General features: G+C 55.2%; 1 protein-coding gene across 10 annotated transcripts in view; it reads left to right on the forward strand.

The window, feature by feature from the left end:
• Positions 1–17,798, forward strand: part of MYO19 (myosin XIX) — a 59,996-nt gene that overhangs the window by 16,923 nt on the left and 25,275 nt on the right. For 5 of the 10 annotated variants that reach the window (XM_025851273.2, XM_025851272.2, XM_025851271.2 and 2 more), the window contains 19 exons: positions 527–596; positions 1,130–1,232; positions 1,894–1,990; positions 2,132–2,208; positions 3,932–4,022; positions 4,451–4,619; positions 6,342–6,415; positions 7,106–7,227; positions 7,395–7,508; positions 7,767–7,943; positions 8,253–8,405; positions 9,426–9,533; positions 10,441–10,511; positions 12,239–12,342; positions 13,958–14,124; positions 14,259–14,388; positions 15,519–15,604; positions 15,997–16,299; positions 17,196–17,685. In XM_025851273.2, coding sequence (XP_025707058.1) covers positions 527–596; positions 1,130–1,232; positions 1,894–1,990; positions 2,132–2,208; positions 3,932–4,022; positions 4,451–4,619; positions 6,342–6,415; positions 7,106–7,227; positions 7,395–7,508; positions 7,767–7,943; positions 8,253–8,405; positions 9,426–9,533; positions 10,441–10,511; positions 12,239–12,342; positions 13,958–14,124; positions 14,259–14,388; positions 15,519–15,604; positions 15,997–16,299; positions 17,196–17,324 — 2,345 coding nt within the window. In that variant the 3' untranslated portion in view covers positions 17,325–17,685. The other 5 variants (XR_012374449.1, XM_073879493.1, XM_025851274.2 and 2 more) reach the window with 5 other exon arrangements.

The following is a 17,798-nucleotide window of genomic DNA, read 5'->3' on the forward strand; positions in this document are numbered from 1 at the left end:
TCCATTAGAGTCACCCCATTCTCTGGCCTAGGCAGATGTAACAGTGTGCTGGAGAGGACCTTGTGGCTCACCTAGTTCAAATCCTGTTCTTAAATGGTTTCCTGAGGGTTCAGAGAAGAAAGGGACTTGCCTAAGAATGCTCATCAGTGAGTGTCCATGTCGGGACTCGAGCCTAGATGTGTCCGGCTGGGCCCACAGCTGCCCAGACGCGGGGTGGAGATAGGTCTGTTGTACCTAGATGTTGTCTAACTCAATAGTGACAGCTTGTTGGTTTTGGTCCTTTCCCTTCAAAGAAGACAGTCCCTGACCTCCTAGCCTTGCTTATTCCAATTCATTGCCAAGAAGTTCTAATCCTCTGGAAACATTTGCTAAAGCGCGAGTGCCCATTCCCTAGTCCTGTGCCCTGTTTCATGGAAACCCACAAAGGGGCTGTTAGGTGACTTGAGGATCGAGACGTGCCCCCACCTTGGCCCACAAGGACCTGGTCAGCATGGGGGAGTGGTATAAACCTCGGTGTGATCTCTAGGGAATGCGTGCACCCTGAGGAATAACAACAGCAGTCGCTTTGGGAAGTTCATCCAGCTCCAGCTGAATAGGTAATGGTCACTGCCGCCCTGGCTGATGGGAGGATGGGGATCGGGAGACCAAAAGTGGCTGGGGCGGTTTCCAGCCTGGGCTACTCCTATGGGCAGAACCCTGCTCCTCCTGGCACGCACTGTTTGCGGAATAAATGAACCTGGGGGTGATCTTTGAACCTGGAGAATTCTAGCTACTCCAGCCTTAGAGACCCTGAGGCAGTGTGCTTGTTAGGGCCTGTGAGTTCCTCTTGGCTTCTACCCTGGTTCAGGGGCTTCTAGTTAAACTACCACCTTTCTGGACTGCACCCCTGAGCTTGAAGCTGGGGCTTCTGTTCCTGCCTTGAGATGGGACAAAATGGTATATAGAGGGCTTGGCCCTGTCCACCTGAGCTGGTCACAGGGGAATGTCCCAGACCACCCGAGGACCTGCTGGCTGGTCCCTAGTTCTCAAGATTCACTTTGACTAAGTGGAAGAGCTTTTTGGGAGAGTGGCTAGGTTGCATTCTGGCAGATGGTAAGTCCTTAATAAATGACTACCTGCTTGTGCCCAGGGCCCAGCAGATGACTGGAGCTGCAGTCCAGACGTACCTCCTGGAGAAAACTCGAGTGGCCTGTCAGGCATCCAGTGAGAGGAACTTCCACATCTTCTACCAGGTTTGTGTCAAGCTGGGCCCACAGCTGCCCAGATGTAGGGTGGAGATGGGTCTGAGCCTCCAAACGCTCCTCTCCGCCCCCGCCCCCATGCTCTAGGCCTGCCCCACCCACTGCTTTCCATGAGGCCGCCACTTATTCCTGCAGGCTTTGTGCAACTCTTCTGCCTCGTGCTGGACTTTAGCTCCCAGGATGGTTTTGACATAGAGACGCATTTGCTTTCTCTATCAGACCAAAAGGTCCTTGGGACTGGGACTGGGTCCCCCTCATGAGACCGAGGACTCTTAACAATGGCAAAGGTCTCCAGCAGAGTGAGGGCTTCCCTAGAGCTGTGTCTGATGTGTCTCCTATAAATCAGACTTTGGGTTCCCCAGAACCTGGATAGTATGTCTCCCAGCTCAGATGGGACCTGGGGCTCCCCAGACAGGAGTCGTGCTTTCCTCATCAGACCACAGGCCTCCTCAGCAGGCTTTTCTTGCATCAGATTAGAGACATTCAGAACTGTTGCTAAGGCTTTTGCCCCTGGGCCTGCCCTGGGCTCTGTGGAGGGACCTCTCAGCCTTGTGATATCAAAGCATTTCTCCTCTCGTGGCAACCCCAGGCTTATGCGGGCCTGGGCTTCCTCACACCCTCACCTCGGCCACCCGCCCACCCTTCCCCACAGATCTGTAAAGGAGCCAGCACGGACGAGAGGCTCCAGTGGCACCTCCCCGAGGGAGCAGCCTTCTCTTGGCTGCCCAATCCAGAGAGGACCTTGGAAGGTAGGGGGAGCCTTGTCCAGCACCCTGGGCTGGCCCGTCAGTACCCACTCACCCTCTGCACAGGGCCTGCCTTCTTCACCCCTCGATGCCCCTGCTGACCTCTGTTCCTGACCCTGGGCTGTGACTTGGATTCCTTTTCAGAGGATTGTTTCGAGGTGACCAGAGAGGCCATGCTTCATTTGGGTATCGACACCCCCACTCAGAACAACATCTTTCAGGTTAGAAGAAAAGGCACAGCTCTTGTGTTTGGCAGAGGTGATGGATGGGCAGCCCCTTTCATACGTCCCTTCTCTGAACTCTGAAAATCTAGGACTTTAAGCCCCACTGTGCAGTCTCTAAGGAGTCACCTACCCTCTGAGCCGCTGAGCCCAGACAGGGCATAGAGGACAGTGATTTAGTGTGCAGTGCTGTGCTACAAAACCTAACAGTGGGCGGCGGGGGGAGGGTGCGGGGCGCAGGGCCCAGGTCAGTTATTACTGCAGTGATCAGAGTACAGAATAGAGAAGTAATGCTATCACAGGTTCATCTAGTGTATTCAGACTTTAAAATCACGTTCATACCTCTTAGTCCACTTGGTTTTTTCAACAGTCCTGTGTGTGTGGAGATTTTTTCCATTTTTATGCTTGAGAAAACTAGAGAGGTAAAGTGACCTCCCCGGGTTGGACATCACTAAGTGACAGTTTGTACCAGACGTAGTAATTCCGACTTCCCACTTTTCCCTCCTCTCAGATGGAGTGCTGACCCAGGTGACTGGGCCCCCATCATCCCGCCAGTGGCCTCCCTTCTCCCTTCTGTGTCTGCTAATGGGGCTGACTGCTGCCCTCCCCTATCACCGCATACCCACCAGAGGAGGGGGGGCAGGGATACAGGATAGGCTGGCAGCAGCCACATGGAAGCCTCTGCAGGGAGGTGACAGTGCAGTGGACAGTGACCTCTACCTCTAGATGGGGGCTGCTCAGGCAGGGAGGGGTTCATGGCCAGCATAGGCACATCAGGCCAGAGCTTGGCCAGAGGGACAGCACATGGGGACAAGCCCAGGGCAAGTGGACAACCCCAGGGTTCTGGCCTTGCAGTATCATGACCCTCTGCCCAATGGGTATGGCAGTCTTCTCCCAAGGTAGGTTGTGGCCTGAACACTGGTAGCATGTGGAGACCTCTGTCCTGGGACCAGACGGGGATTGTGGGAGAGGCCCTGCTCTCCCGATAAGGGTCTGATCCACTGTACAGTGTGGCCTGGGACATTGAGCCCAATGTGCAGAGACCAAAATTCCAGATTCTACCCCAGGCCAAGCTGTCAGAGAGCCCCAGTGCTGAGAGGAGGCCAGAGGGAGCCAGGGCCAAAGCCCCACTGGCCATGCAGAAGTGAGCCTGGCCCACAGGTAATAGGAGTGGTCTCACAGTCTGCTTCTAGAGAAGGGAAGGCACAGGGACAGATGGTGGGTGACTTGGGAGCCCCACTGGCTGCCCTGGGAGGCACCTCAAGTCAGACTGCCTGGGTTCTCATCCAGCCTTTGTCTTTTACCAAGGCTGTGGCCTGCAGGCTTGTGATTTGAAGATTTTATGTATTTTTTTTTTTTTTAAGTAATCTCTACACCCAACGTGCGACTCGCATTCACAACCCTGAGATTGAGAGTCATACACTCTACTGAGCCAGCCAGGTGCCCTGTAGATTTACGACTGAACTTCTCCCTTTGTCACCCCTGTCTGTCATGGGCATCATCACAGCACATTCCTTAGCGATCGTTGAAAAGAGTAAACGAGGTGGTGCATGTAACTCGTACAGAATTGTGCCTAGCAGGGTCTTATGGTCAGGGGGCATCAGTTAGGAGCTTGTCTTAATGATCCTGGTACCGGGACTCTGTTCAGCAGGAGACGGGCCCTTCCCGGGCGAGGCTCCAGCCCTGGAGAAAGAGCTCACACTGTGTCCCCTTGCCCACTCAGGTCCTGGCCGGACTGCTGCACCTCGGCAACATCCGCTTTGCCAACTCTGAGGACGAAGCTCAGCCCTGTCAGCTGATGGGCGATGCCAAGTGTGAGGACAGGGCGGGGGCCTGGGGCTCAGGCTTCGGTCACAGCGCCAGGGAGCAGGGCCTGCCCTGTCTGCAAAAGGGCCAACAGGGGTGGGATGTGGGGGGGAGGCGGGGAGGCCCGGGGTTGGAATGTGGAAGGCGATGCCCTCGGTGAAACCATGATGTTCCTGCTCACCCCCATCTCTGGGGAGGCAGACAGCAGCGGCCCTGTTCTACAGATGAGAAAAAAGAGCATTTATGACGTGATCTGTCCCACATGAGGCAGTGTGGACTGGGACAGAGAAGGCCTGAGTTCAAGTCCTGCTTCTGCCTCGGGCAAGCCTCCCGCACCTGAACCGGGGTTTATTCCATTCCATTCCATGGTTCCACTGTGATGACATCACATTGTCTTGTGAAGAGGGCCGTGTGCATGGAGGGGATTTGTCCTCAGGTTCTATCAGGACGTCAGCCTTGCTGCTGCAGCTTCCAGAAGACCCACTGCTGGAGACACTGCGGATCAGAACCATCAGGGCAGGCAGGCAGCAGGTGTTCCAGAAGCCCTGCTCCCGAGCCGAGTGCGACACCCGCAGAGACTGTGTGGCCAAACTAGTCTATGCACGGTGAGCACTTGGGGCCCTGCCCTCCTTCCAGGTTCTCCCCTGTCTGGAGTTGGACCAGACACCATCAGGCAGTAGGCCCAGGCCCACGGTGGAGGCTTCCAGATAAAGCAGACACATTCTTCTCCCTGCTTCCCAGACCCTCGAGGACAGCAAGGGGTGGCTCCTGGATTTTTCCTGAGCAAGGCCTTTGACCTTAATTCCAGAGTCCTCTGTGTGGGGAAGTTGCCATAGTCTGGGCTAGATTCAACTCATTATTAAAGCATAGAAGCCTGCCTTGCCCTTGGCAGTGGGTGAGGAAAGCCTGCCTGGCTCTCCACTGGCAGAGCAGGCTGCCAAGGCGATCTGGGGCCCTCTCAGTTCCAGGTTTAGACCTATGGGTGAATTGGCTCCTCTGTCTCCATGTGCCCTCGCACTTCATGTTTTCGTTACCTGGGGAGCCTGATAGACGGTAGAGCCAGAAGTGTGGCCCACAGTCTCACATGACATAGTGTGCAGCAAGTGCAAACCCAGAACATGGTGAAGGTGGGGGTCCTAGCCTTTCCCTGGTTGGTTCTTTGGACATCTCCACGTGGACTCTGGCCATGTGGTTAAGGGTGATTTCTCACCCTGGGTTCTGAGAACCTTCAAGGTACCAAGTAAAGGTATCAAGGGCCCTGGAATCCTGCACAGCTATGGGACAGAACACATACGTGTGCGTATGCATGTGCTGCTTATGGGAACTTGAGCACTGGGGAGAGAGGGTCCCTCTGCTTTCATGAACTTCCTGAAGAGGCAAGAGCCTGAGAGGCACTACTGGGATGAAAATGGCCCACGGCAGCTGGGCTCAGACTGACCCCAGTTCAGCAAGAGACTTCGTTCCCACTGCGCCGAAGCTGATTTCAGGCCAAAGTCTTCTAAAGCCTGTGTGTCAAGTCACTGCAAAATGAGCAGATTAGATAAATAGAGGACCGCAGAAAGAGCGAGCCTGTGTGCAATAGAACATTTCCAACGGGGTAAACGCCGGGTCACTTGTGTTCAGTACCTCAGACGGGTACTTGAAGCCCCTATGGCAAAAATAGAAACCAGTGACTGGATTGCAGTAAGTTGCAGAGCAGTCACTTTAAGAAAAACTGTAAGAAAGAGACTCCTTAATAGTACCGTACATCATGCCAAACGTGTCCCCGGGACCGCGACCACCTCATCTTCTGTGGCGGGAGGGGGATGGTTCAAAGTGCGGGATGCCACTTGACCTCAGGTGACTCAGGGCCCACTTGTGCAGGATCGAGTCGGGGGGATATGGCAGGATCTTGAGCTCTAGGCACCACAGGTCTAGTTTTGCAGGGGAGTCTAATGAACTTGGTTCTTCGCAAGCCTCATGCAGGCCTACCCACGGGCCCCTTCCTTTCTAGTCAAGACACCAGCTGGGTGTCCGGCCAAGTGACTGATGGAGACCCACTCTCTATCTAGCCCCAAGGTCTCGTTGTCCTGTGTTCAGCTTGCTGGCAGGACAGGCCAGGTTTATGTGTACCTAGGAACAGGCACGACCATAGACTGCATTCGTGGTAGGGCAAGACAGGATGGGCCAGAGAACTGAAGGAGAGGGTTTGACCCTTTGGCCTGTCAGGCTTGGGATACAGGCCCTTTAGAGCGTGGCACCCTGGCCAGAGGAGCAGTCTGGCCACCCCTCAGGCTCACCTGACCTCTCACCAGAGTCCTCTCTCCCTCCACCCCCCACCCCAACAGGCTGTTTGACTGGCTGGTATCCGTGATCAATAGCAGCATCTGTGCAGACCCTGACTCCTGGACCACTTTCATAGGTAGCAGGGGCTCACCTTTCCAGGAGCACTCCTTCAGAAAAAGAACAGTAGAGTCCACTGTGCGACTCTACCCAGCTCTTTTCCCTTCTCTGCACTCCCATCTCCTCATCCACCAACGTCTGGGGAAGACAGCTTGTGCTCTCGGTGCCCACGTCTGCCCCGTCTGTTGCTCCCTAGGCAGACTCAGATGGTGCCTTGTCTGTGAGGGCCCCTCCTCTCCCCTGAGACCCAGGTCCGGCCTCAGGAGAGCAGTGGGGGGAGAGGCAAGGTAGCTAGATTGGAGGGGGTTTGGGGGACACGCTAACGTGGTTGGAACTGGGGTGGGATAGTTAGGGGAGGAAGTCAAGCTCAAAGATGTGAAGTTTGCTCAAGGGACAGTGGAATTCTAGATACCAGCTGGGCTGGTGAGATCGAGGCCCTCCAAACTGGATTGGACACAGAAAATGTTCTCTAGGCCACCCCTCAAACCTCATTCAGCCTTCTCTCCTGCTCTGAATTCTGAGAGGCTATGAAGTGGAGGTGGGCCCCTCCCCAAGGCGGGGTGTGTGCTGTGCCCACTGCCAGGTGTCATGCTCATTTAACTTCATCTCCAGGCAGCCAAGCGTGAGGTTTCGCCCCAGGCTCCTGTAGTCCCCCCACCTGCTCCCCTGCCCCTGCAACAGCCCCATGGGCTCTTCCCCATCCTCTCAGGCCTGCTGGATGTGTACGGATTTGAGTCCTTTCCCAACAACAGCCTGGAACAGTTGTGCATCAACTACGCCAATGAGAAGCTGCAACAGCACTTTGTGGCTCACTACCTAAGGGCTCAACAGGTGAGGGGTGGAATGCTCCTTCCAGGATCTTACCAAGAGCCTTTAGTTCCTTCTTTGATGCCATTCTGGAATATGCTGTGGTATCGAGGCCAGCCATGGATGAGCCATCTGGGCCTTAGATCACAGTTGCCTTCTCCTGCCACCCAACCCCCACCTTTGTCCCCTAGGAGGAATATGCAGTCGAGGGTCTGGAGTGGTCATTTGTCAACTACCAGGACAACCAGCCCTGCTTAGATCTCATCGAGGGGAGCCCCATCAGCATCTGCTCCCTCATAAATGAGGTGGGGTCAGCTAGTATGCTGAGCACCAGAGTTGGGCCTTTCTGGGGCCTTTTTGGGGCCTTGGAGACTATACTGTACCCACCCTGTGCCTCTGTCTTCCCATCTGCCAAATGGGCTTGCTAATCCCTACATTCCTTCACTCTGAGAGCCACTGTGTGACAACTCTGCTGTCGGGGGGGCCACAGGGCGTGGGGACCATGAGGGTTGCGGTGAGCCCGTCTCATGTTTGTGGCTGACTGCCCATCCCATCCCATGCAGGAATGCCGCCTTAATCGGCCAAGCAGTGCAGCCCAGCTCCAGACACGCATCGAGAGTGCGCTGGCGGGCAGCCCCTGCCTGGGCCACAACAAGCTCAGCCGGGAGCCCAGCTTCATCGTGGTGCATTATGCGGGGCCTGTGCAGTACCACACTGCAGGCCTGGTGGAGAAGAACAAGGTGAGGGCCAGGCCATGGCTTGTGGGAGCCTGCGTGAAATGAGGTTGTTGAGTCATTGCTGCACATACATGGAAGTTTCCAGTCATCCACTCTCTCCTGAACATCCTCCCAGAATCCAAAGTCACCTCTAGGGCCTGCCTAAGGTCCCTGATAATCAGGCATGAGCTGCCCAGAAATGACTCCTGCCACAGTGGGGCTCCCATAGAAGCCATCTTCTGGGGCACTGGTGAGCAGGACTGGCACACCTGTAGACAGCCCTGGGTAGCACTCCACGTGCCCTTACCTGCTGCCCTTGTCCTTTTCCAATAGGACCCTGTCCCACCTGAGCTGACCAGGCTCCTACAGCAATCCCAGGACCCCCTGCTCAAGGTGCTGTTTCCTGCTGACCCCAAAGAGAAGGCCCAGGAGGAGCCCTCTGGCCAGAGCAGAGCCCCTGTGTTGACTGTGGTGTCCAAGTTCAAGGTGGGTCGGGGGGTGTTGATATGATGTGCTTGGTTCATTCACCAATCTCAGATATTTACCCAGCACCTTCCAGGATTGGTACTGTGTGCCAGGGAGTGTTGACGAGTCAAGTAGACATGGTCCCAGTCCACGCAGAGTTGGTAGTCTCATGGGGAAGACCGGGACAGGAAACTGACATAATTGACATGATTGGAAGCCTAGGGGCTTGTGGGTGGCACAGTGAGGGCCTCTCACCCACTGCCGATAGGGCGGTCATGGAAGAGCAATAGTTACCATGAACCTCTGTGTGCCGGTCCCTTCCCAGTTCTCCAGCTTCTGCTCCAGCTGTCCTTGGCTAGCAGATTTGTCACCTTCTCTAGCACCTTTGGCTTTCTGTCACCTCTGAACCCTTGCACTTTCTGTTCCACTTTCCTGGCATGCCCCTGCCCTCCCCACACACTCCCACCCTCTATACCCTTTGTCCTAAGTTGATGCTTTCTCCTCCTTCAAACCTCAGCCTGATCACCTCCTGGAGAAGCACCTTGTGGGGCCCAGATTTTGTTGGCACTTTCCTGCCTAGCCTCAGACATGCCACTGAGGGGGCCCACCCCATGTCTGTGTGGCCCGTCAGACCTTGGGCTCAGCCGCAGACCTTGTCATTGCCCCAGCACAGCTCCCCTGGCACACAGGATGGGCTTAATGAGAACAGCTGTTGCCTGAATGAATGGCTTTGGCTTCCGAGATTGTGCTCTTCCAGGAAGATTGCACCAGTGAGGGTGGGGGGAGGGCAGCAGAGACCAACCAGGTACAGGATCACAGGTCAGGAAGGCCCCTGGAGGCAGGGGTGAGGAGCAGTGGGAGGTCAGGCCAGGAGGGTGCTTGGACTCAGCACCTCCCATAATCATCCCAGGGCCCAGGAGCATCCCCGCCTCAGGACTTTGAGGACTGCCTCGGGTGTTTGAGGCAGTCACTAACCACGACCCAGCTGATGCACACAGGCAGCCCCAGTCTGCCTGACCCCGCAGTCTCCCCCCCCCGCAGGCCTCCCTGGAGCAGCTTCTGCAGGTTCTCCGTAGCACTACGCCCCACTACATTCGCTGCATCAAGCCCAACAGCCAGGGCCAGGCGCACACCTTTCTCCAGGAGGAGGTAATTCACGGGGCCAGAGGGGAGCTCCATCTGGCCAAGGCCCTGGACGGCCGAAAGGCAGAACTTAGGCTCCAAATGGAGTGCACAGAGCGTGTCTCTCGGGCTGAGTCTCACATGAGGGCGTCTTGTGTCCCCTGCTTTGGCAGCACAGTCATGTACGGTTTTGTGGTCTGTGCACAGCACAGTAAGCTAGCCAGGAAGGCTGCACTGCGTTTGACACTCTGTTCGCCCATCACGTGCCCTGATGAAACTGAAGCTGCCCCGAGGGTTGGGTGGCGGGTGGCTTTTGTGATTCGCTGAGAGCCTGCGTCACCTTACAGTCCTGCACAGTGCAGCCATTTCTGACCAGAGGTCGAGTGTTTTCTGATTTGCACAAAAGCAGTCGGTGGCCAGCAGCTGTCCTTTGTTCAGGGTACGGGGCTCTGAGATGTGGATGAGGTCTGAGTGCTGCACAGTGCTGGAGAGTGTCCCACAGTCAACTGGCCTGGGGGTTTAAGGCCAGGATCTCTCCGCTCAGGTCCCAAAGAATCTTTACAATATAACCTCTCCTCCCTCTCAGCTATGATTTACTCTGTTGCCCACAAAATAGAAAATAAATAGGAAACAAATGGGACTGGGCTGCATGGTGAGGCAGAACCTCTGCACTACCTGGAGGAGTGAGAGAAGAGCAGGACCAGCACTTGCCTCAGCTGCATCAGAAGCCAGGCATCAGAGAAGGGGACCTGGGGCCACCAGGACCCTTTTCAGCGGGGAGATTTTCTTGAGATCCCAAGGAATAGACCCCTATCAGCCACGCCTCTAGACAGCCTGCAGGTTCATACCAACCAAGGCCATGGTACGGCCTCAGAGAGAGGGCAGGAGTGGTATTTCTGGCCGCAGGTGCCCAGCCTGTCTCCCACCCTTGCAGGTCCTGAGTCAGCTGGAGGCCTGTGGCCTCGTGGAGACCATCCACATCAGTGCGGCTGGCTTCCCCGTCCGGTGAGTGGGCAGGGCCGGTGCTGGGGTGGAGCCTGGGACTCAGGCGTGACAAGAGCTGCCCAGCCCAGAGCAGGAGGTAGAGGTGAAGAGAAAGAAGCAGGGCTGCAGAGGTCAATCTCTGCAACTCGAGAGGCTTCGCTCTTTTATCTGTTCACTTTCTGTGTACTGTTTTGTATCAAGCACAGTTTTTAGTATCAGTGAATAAGGAAGGTGAGCCTCTGCCTCTTGGGGCATGCGTTCCTGCGGGTACACACACAAGTATAAAGTTGATCAGTGTAGGAAGGAAACAAAAAAATGCTGCTGGGAGACTAATGGGGGAAGAGGATCTTGGAGCTGGTCAGGGAGGAGCCCTCTAAGCAGGTCAGGCCTCTGGGAACGGAGAAAACAGCAAGCACAAAGCTCCCAGCTTAGGAACTAAGATACTAAAGTGATGGGAGCATAGGGACCTGGGGGAAAGGGGCCGCACAGGTCCCACGAGGACTTGGCAGGCTGTCCACAGGGCCTGGAAGCCACTGGACGTTGCGGGGAGAGAGTGCTGTGCTCCCATTCATGTTGCGTGACGGCTGTGTGGAGGCTGGACGTAGGGGCAGGAGAGAAGGGAAGATGTGTGAGAAGGGCTATTGCCAGTATACAGGTAAGACGGTGACCAGAGGAGGGGGCAGCGTGAAAAATGGAGCGAAATCGGTGGAATTGGAGTATGGCTTGCGATAGAAACAGGACTGGGGGTTGGCTGACCATGGGTTGTGGGCAGAGGAGCAGTCAGCTTCCAGCTTACACAGGAAACTTCCAGGCTTCCATCGGAGGCTAATGGATGCATCAGGGGACAGGTCCCTGAGATAGGATGTCTGGGGAAGGCACAGGCTGGAGGTGGGATGGTGGGGGGAGTCAGGAACGCGACCTCGGCAGGTTTGCAGCGGCTGTAAGACAAGCTCGGGGCCCAGAGCTTTGGGAACTGGAGGGCGCCTGAGGATCTGTCCTCAGTGGGTTGTAACATCAGGAGCAAGGAGGAAATCACGGTGGGGAGAGAGAAGCACTCTGAAGCCATTCCCTGAGGAGCATTCACATTTAGGGTAGGTGACGAGAAACCAGCAACAACAACTGGGCAGGAGTCGTGGGTGAAGGAGGAAGCCAGGCTCACGGGGGTCATGGGGGTCAGCCGGGCACCTCCCATCAGCCAGTCAGAGCACTGGCCACTGGATTTGGTGGCGTGGTGTCTGCTGATGGCTGCAACAAGAGCCACATGGGAACAATGCTGGGGACAGAAGCCAGACTCAGGAGGAGGAGGTATAGATAGATACAAGGTGTCACCAGCTGTTTAAGTGTTGCAGTGAAGGGGAGCAGAGAAATCGGGAGGAAGCAAGGGAGGCTGTGGGGTCAGAAGGCACAGATATGGCTGACCACGTACGTGGCAGGAGCCATCCAACTGGGGAGAAGCCTGCAAGCCCCTTTGGAAGGCGGCAGGCCGCAAATCCCCTACAAGAAGAGCGAACAGCTTTGTTTGGGTAGACCAAGACGGCAGGAAGAGCAGACCCAGTTTAAAATGGTCTCCACGGGCTTCCATGAGTGACCATAGTCATCCCTCCAGAAGCACCACCTCATCCATTCATTGTGGGCACAGTCAGGCAGCTGTTGAGTAGATTGAACAGAGGAGCTCCCTTTGGCCCGAAGCGCTATACCAGGCTCACAGATGAAGTCACTTCATTTCTTCCGCTGCCCTTGGCTTCCAGGATCCCTCACCGGAACTTCGTGGAACGATATGAATTGCTGAGAAGGTTCCTTGCTCACACATTCCCGGGCCCCCACGGCCCACCTCCTGCTGAAGGGCGCTCAGGTGAGTGGGGCCCCATTTGCTAGTTGTGTGTTCAGCCACAGTTGACTGAGCGCCTATCCTGAGCCATCTCAGGGGTAGGGGCTGGGCATTCAGAGCAGAGTAAAACACAGCCCTGCCTTCATGGTTCTTGGTTCAGCCAGGAAAACAGACTAAAAGAAGACAGTGGGGAAAGTAGAAAGGCAGAGCTGGGAACAGAGTGCCGTGGGTAGTGCTACGGAATGTGAATGAGGGAAAGCTTCCTGGAGGAAGTGGTGTCTGAGGACAGATGGTATTGGCCAGGTGAAGAGCATTCCACCTGACAGGTAATCCAAACGGAGGGCTGCATGCAGGAGACCACCCTGTGTGTGAGGAACTCCGGGCCAGTGTTGCTTGCCCATACGGCCAAAGAACAGTTGGAAGTGAGACTGGGTGATAGGCCATGTCACAGAAGCCGAGCTTTATTCTCTGGGCAAATGGAGGCACCTCAGAGGAGGAAGGGAGTGACGTCAGCCTTGTGCTTTCTGGAGGCCACGGGCGTGAGGCTATTACGTTGGCCAGAGGCAAGCTAGAGATGTGAGCACAGTGGGCAATGTTGGCAAGAAACTGGTCAGACTGTGCCCGGCCAGTGGGGAAGAGAGGTTTGGGGGAGCGCGGGGGTGACCTGAGCTCCAGGTCCCTGGTGTCATCCCATTGGCAAGCTCTAATGTCAAGGGAAAGGTCTGGCGTGTGGCCCCGGTTTGGGGTCGGCCGCATGTAGGGTAAGCCCCCCCTCACAGGTGGAGTAAGAAGGGGCCAAGGACTGAATGCGAGGCCCCTGCCCAGCCGGACCCCAGCCCAGCAGCCACGGCTCCCACACACACAGCCCTACCCTGGGGCCCAGCAGACCGGGAACACTTCTGCTTTCCCGCCTCTCTCAGGCACAGTTTTGTCACTTGCCTTTCATTCTTTTCCCCCACTTCTTTCCTTCGCCTCTCTATGATCTGCTCTACTGCTGTGTCTCGTGCCCAAAGCCCCCTTCGCCCCCAGCCGATTTGGCGGTTTCTCGTCTGCGGCGTCCTCTTTGGCAGCCTCCCCTCCAGAGAGGTGCTGGGCAGCAAAAGGTGGTCAGAGCCCTCAGGTAAATCCTCTACAGGAGCCAGCCCTGCACGCTGCGAGAGGGCAGGCAGGGGCACCTGCTGGGCCTCCCTGGGACGGGGATTTGTTCTCCCTTTTCTCATACGTGGCAGGGAGTTAAGGGGTCCAGTGCAGAGGGAGCGGCTCCGCTGCCCTGCTTGGTCCCCTGCATGTTTGGGGCCTTGGAACAAATGCCGGCTGAGTAGCCTGGGTTTCCAGGTTGGGGTCCAGGCACCAAGTGCCCTTTGCGAGCTTGCCCAGGGGACTGGTGGGGATGGAGGCTGCAGGCCAGCCCAGGACACAGCCACAAGTGGGGACTCCTGTATTCTTCAGAATAGCCAGGGCCTGAGGAACACTAGAGGGGTCACCTCTGGCCTCCCCCAAAAAAGGATGGGGAAGTGGTTAGAGGCAAGAATAGCAGAGAAGTCTGTGGAGTACTGGGGAGACCAGAACCGGTTTCTCCAATCCACAGAAGCGTGTGGATGACCAAGAGCTGATGGGACCTCCATTTCCCATCCCACAGAATGGTCTCCATGCACTGAGGCGGCCGCACTGCAGCCTCTCCTCCAGGACATCCTCCACACTCTTCCAGCTCTGACTCAGGCAGCGGCTACACTTGGTGACCCATCTGAGGCCTCAGCAGCCCCAGTTCACTGTGGCAGGACCAAGGTGTTCATGACGGACTTCACGGTAAGCTGGTTTATGAGGAGGAGGGGGGTTCCCCGAAGCCAGCCGTGTGCTCTCCTCAGCAGGACAGGGTCTGGGACCACTTCAGGGCAATGGGAGGATAGGCTGAGGCCCTCAGCGGATGCCCCTTCTCCCAGCTGGAGCTTCTGGAACACGGACGTGCCCAAGTGCTGGAGCAGTGTGCTCGCCGCATCCAGGGCAGCTGGAGGCGACACTGGTCCCGCAAGCAGGGGAGGCGGAGGCGGGCAGCCGTGCTCATCCAGGCAGGTACGAGGTGCATGGGCTTGGGGCCCACGGGCCCACGTGCAGACCCCTAATGATCCGGGTTTCCTGGAGACCCCCCTGTGCCAAGGCTGTGTCCCAGCCTCAAGACACTGACGGCACGACCCTATGGTACACTGGGATTCGAATTCTCATCAGAGTGTCTCCCTAGTTTAGTGGAAACCAGGTGACACCACAAATAAGGGTGCTCTGTAGGCAGCAGAGGCTGAAAATTTGCCTTTAATTCCCCTTTCCCAGACCTAGAGAGCAGCTTATGCCGCCACCTTCCTTTGCCTCTATGACAAATTACATGTTGGGTCCAGGGCTTGTAATGAGTTTGAGAAGGTAAAAACTGACAAGATTTGATTCATCAAAGGAAGAGATACAGGAACCATGTTCCCAGCAGTCTTATTTTGAAAATACTAGAAACCACCCATGTAGCTGGCAGTGATAAAGTCATGGCTGTTACGGACCATCCTTATGATGCAGCTAGGAAGTGTTTTAGAAGAATATTTTAAATTTAATGGAAAACTACTTCCAATGTGATGTTCAAACCAGGATGCCAAACTGCACGTCAAGGGTGATGCCACCTTCCTCAAGTGTGTTTCTGTGTGTATGGGCCTAAAAAAACGTAAGGAAACTAAAGAACTGTCTGCATTGGTGAGATAGGATTTGGATCTGTCTTTAAGCTTTTTAGTTTTCTAGAATCCAGACATGTTAATATTGAATGGAATAGCTCCTTTTCTGAATGTAAAAGAACCAGAAAATGCTGAAATTGCAGGAGAAGGAAATGAAAATTGCCAGTCTACCATCCAGTAGTGTCACCTTTACCAACACGGGGGTGCCCAGTGGGGTCCAGTTTATGAATTCGTAAGGCCTGTCGGCAACTTCAGCCTGCTCCCTGCGGCCCTTCCACACGACGTCTGTCCCAGCCTGACGGTCTGAGGGGCGTCTTTCAGAGCCAAGTTCACTTCAGTACCAACTTCCATTCCCTCCCTTACCGGGTGGCATAGGCTAGCCGCCCCTGAAGATGCGCCAATTCCAAACTTCTTCAGCAGCTCGGGTGTGGCTGCAGGGCCAGGCTACGCATAGTTCTAAGGAACATTTCACTTCTTGTTTCTGGGCAAACCCCTCAGCCATCCGGTCCTGGTTAGCTCGGAAACACGTGCGGAGGCTTCATGCAGCTGCCACAGTCATCAAGCGCGCGTGGCGGAGGTGGCGAGTGAGTATCTGACCCCCTGGGCAAGATGGACAGTGGACGGCGGTACCCGACGGCCCTGGGGTGGGGCTCCTGGGACGCAGAAAGGGCGGCATTAACACCTCTGGGCATACATTAAAAACCATGGAATTATACACTTTAAAGGGGTGAATTTTATGGTGTATCAATTAGATCTCAAGGCTGTTCTTAAAGTAGCATATGTAAGGCCTATAAGCACAGGTGCCCTGGGCATAAAGAAGTTCGGCCACATGGCACCCATCTAGTTGAAGGCATCCAGCTGTTCAACAGCCCAGTGCCCTTCAGGTCACCTTGTTAAGCTACCTTGTTAAAGATCATTTTGGTTTCCATTAAGAATACATTGAAAGCTATAAAGTGGCACTCTTTTTTTTTTTTAGATTGGAATGGCCTTCCTTGCTTCGAAAGAACTGGATGGTGTGGAAGAAAACCACTTGTCTCAAGTTCCCCTTCCCACGGGCTCCCTCCTGCTGCCACAAACACAGACCAGCCTCCTGGCGGCAGTAATCCGCCTCTGGCCCCTGGGCCTGGTCCTGGCCAACGCAGCTGTGGGTGTCCGCGGCTTTCAGAGGAAGCTGGTGGTCTGGGCCTGCCTCCAGCTCCCCATGGGCAGCCCCAGTAGCTACACGGTCCAGATGGCCCAAGGACAAGCTGGTGTCACATCCATCCGAGCACTGCCTCAGGTAAGCACGCCTCTGGGTCCCTCACACCTCCTTGTAGAAGGCAGGAGCCAAAGCCCATGAGTCTGTGGTGGGAGCAGGGCTGAGGCTAGGACACGAGCTGTCCTGACCCTGCTCAGGACTCCAGAAGCCCGAGTCTCCCAACTGGCTGCCGGTTTGGGTGGTTTCCATCATTACAACTAGGAATTTTCCAGAGCCCTCTCACTTTTTAAAAACTGCCTCTGAGTGTTCTGGCTCCTCTGAACCTCCATTTAATTAGTTCCACTTTTTAAAATTTGGGTTGTGATGACAGTTTATTCTGAAGTTAGCATCTTATTTTCCTCACATTATTACTTGGTTTATCTCCTGCTCCAGCTGTGCAAATGACAAGCAGGTAGTCAGTGGCCCAAGAGCTCTGTTTTTATATTACGGGCCGCCGGAGAGAGAGTCAGCCAACACATATAGTGGGCTAATGCTCAACCTACCACATGGGGTCCCAGCAAGGATTAAGTGACACAAGTCAAAAGGAAAGTTTCCATACCAGAGGAATTACGATAGGACGTAATCTGGAGAAGACCTCCCATGACAACACACAAGCCAGCCAGAGTATAAACAGAAGTGGGATTGTTTGCTCTTCCAGTTTTAAGCAGTCTTAAGACTGTGGCAGATAATACTCTTATTAGGGGAGAGCTCCCTCATCCATCACAGTGAATGGATGTGAAATGTTGTATTTTAATTTGCCACTGGTTTAGAATGAGCAAAAAGCAGGAACCCAGTCCTCCTGCTGTTGGTCTCCTACCAGTGCTCGTCCACATCTCTGTGCGTTTCTAGCATTGGCTCAGGGCGGGGGGCACCCGGAGGGCTGGCACAGCTGGGAGCTGGGGTTCAGTGGTCTCTTTCTCTCCCCCCTCCCCCCCCAGGGCTCGATCAAGTTCCACTGCAAAAAGTCTCCTCTGCCATATGCAGACATCTGCCCTGAACCCTCACCCTACAGTGTTACTGGCTTTAATCAGATTCTGCTGGAAAGACACAGCCTGGGCCACAAGTGAGGTCTTCTCACTTTCTAGCCTCACCTGGCTGGGCAACCCTTTGGTGCCTTTGTGTTTACAAGGCCTTTTCCTGCCGGCTGCTTTGCCAAAGACGTTTAATCCACACAATGCCGCCACACTACTCCCACAACGACTCCAAGCTCCTGTGAGTGAGCAACGGCTGCTGCGGCCCCTACACTCGCTGCCCGGGGCTTCCGTGCACATCTCAGGCCCTGACAGACGTCAAGGGTTGGTTAGCAAACCAGGGCTAAGAAACCTCAGGGCCAGAAAGGATTTCCCCAATTTTACTACCTTCAGAGATCCGACTGAGCTGTGTAGTCCATCACTACAGTGGGGCACCCCCAAGTCCCTGCAAACAGAACAGGCCGAGTTAGCTTGAAAGTAGCCCCCAAATTTCGACTGGGATATTTGCATTTCGTTCCTTTGAAAGGAACAAAACCTTACTATTTAATAGGTTGATTAATGTAATTTCAA

Source organism: Callorhinus ursinus, unplaced genomic scaffold (assembly GCF_003265705.2).
Source record: "Callorhinus ursinus isolate GAN/ISIS: 27379988/994484 unplaced genomic scaffold, GSC_fseal_2.0 scaffold34, whole genome shotgun sequence".
Taxonomy (NCBI): domain Eukaryota; kingdom Metazoa; phylum Chordata; class Mammalia; order Carnivora; family Otariidae; genus Callorhinus; species Callorhinus ursinus.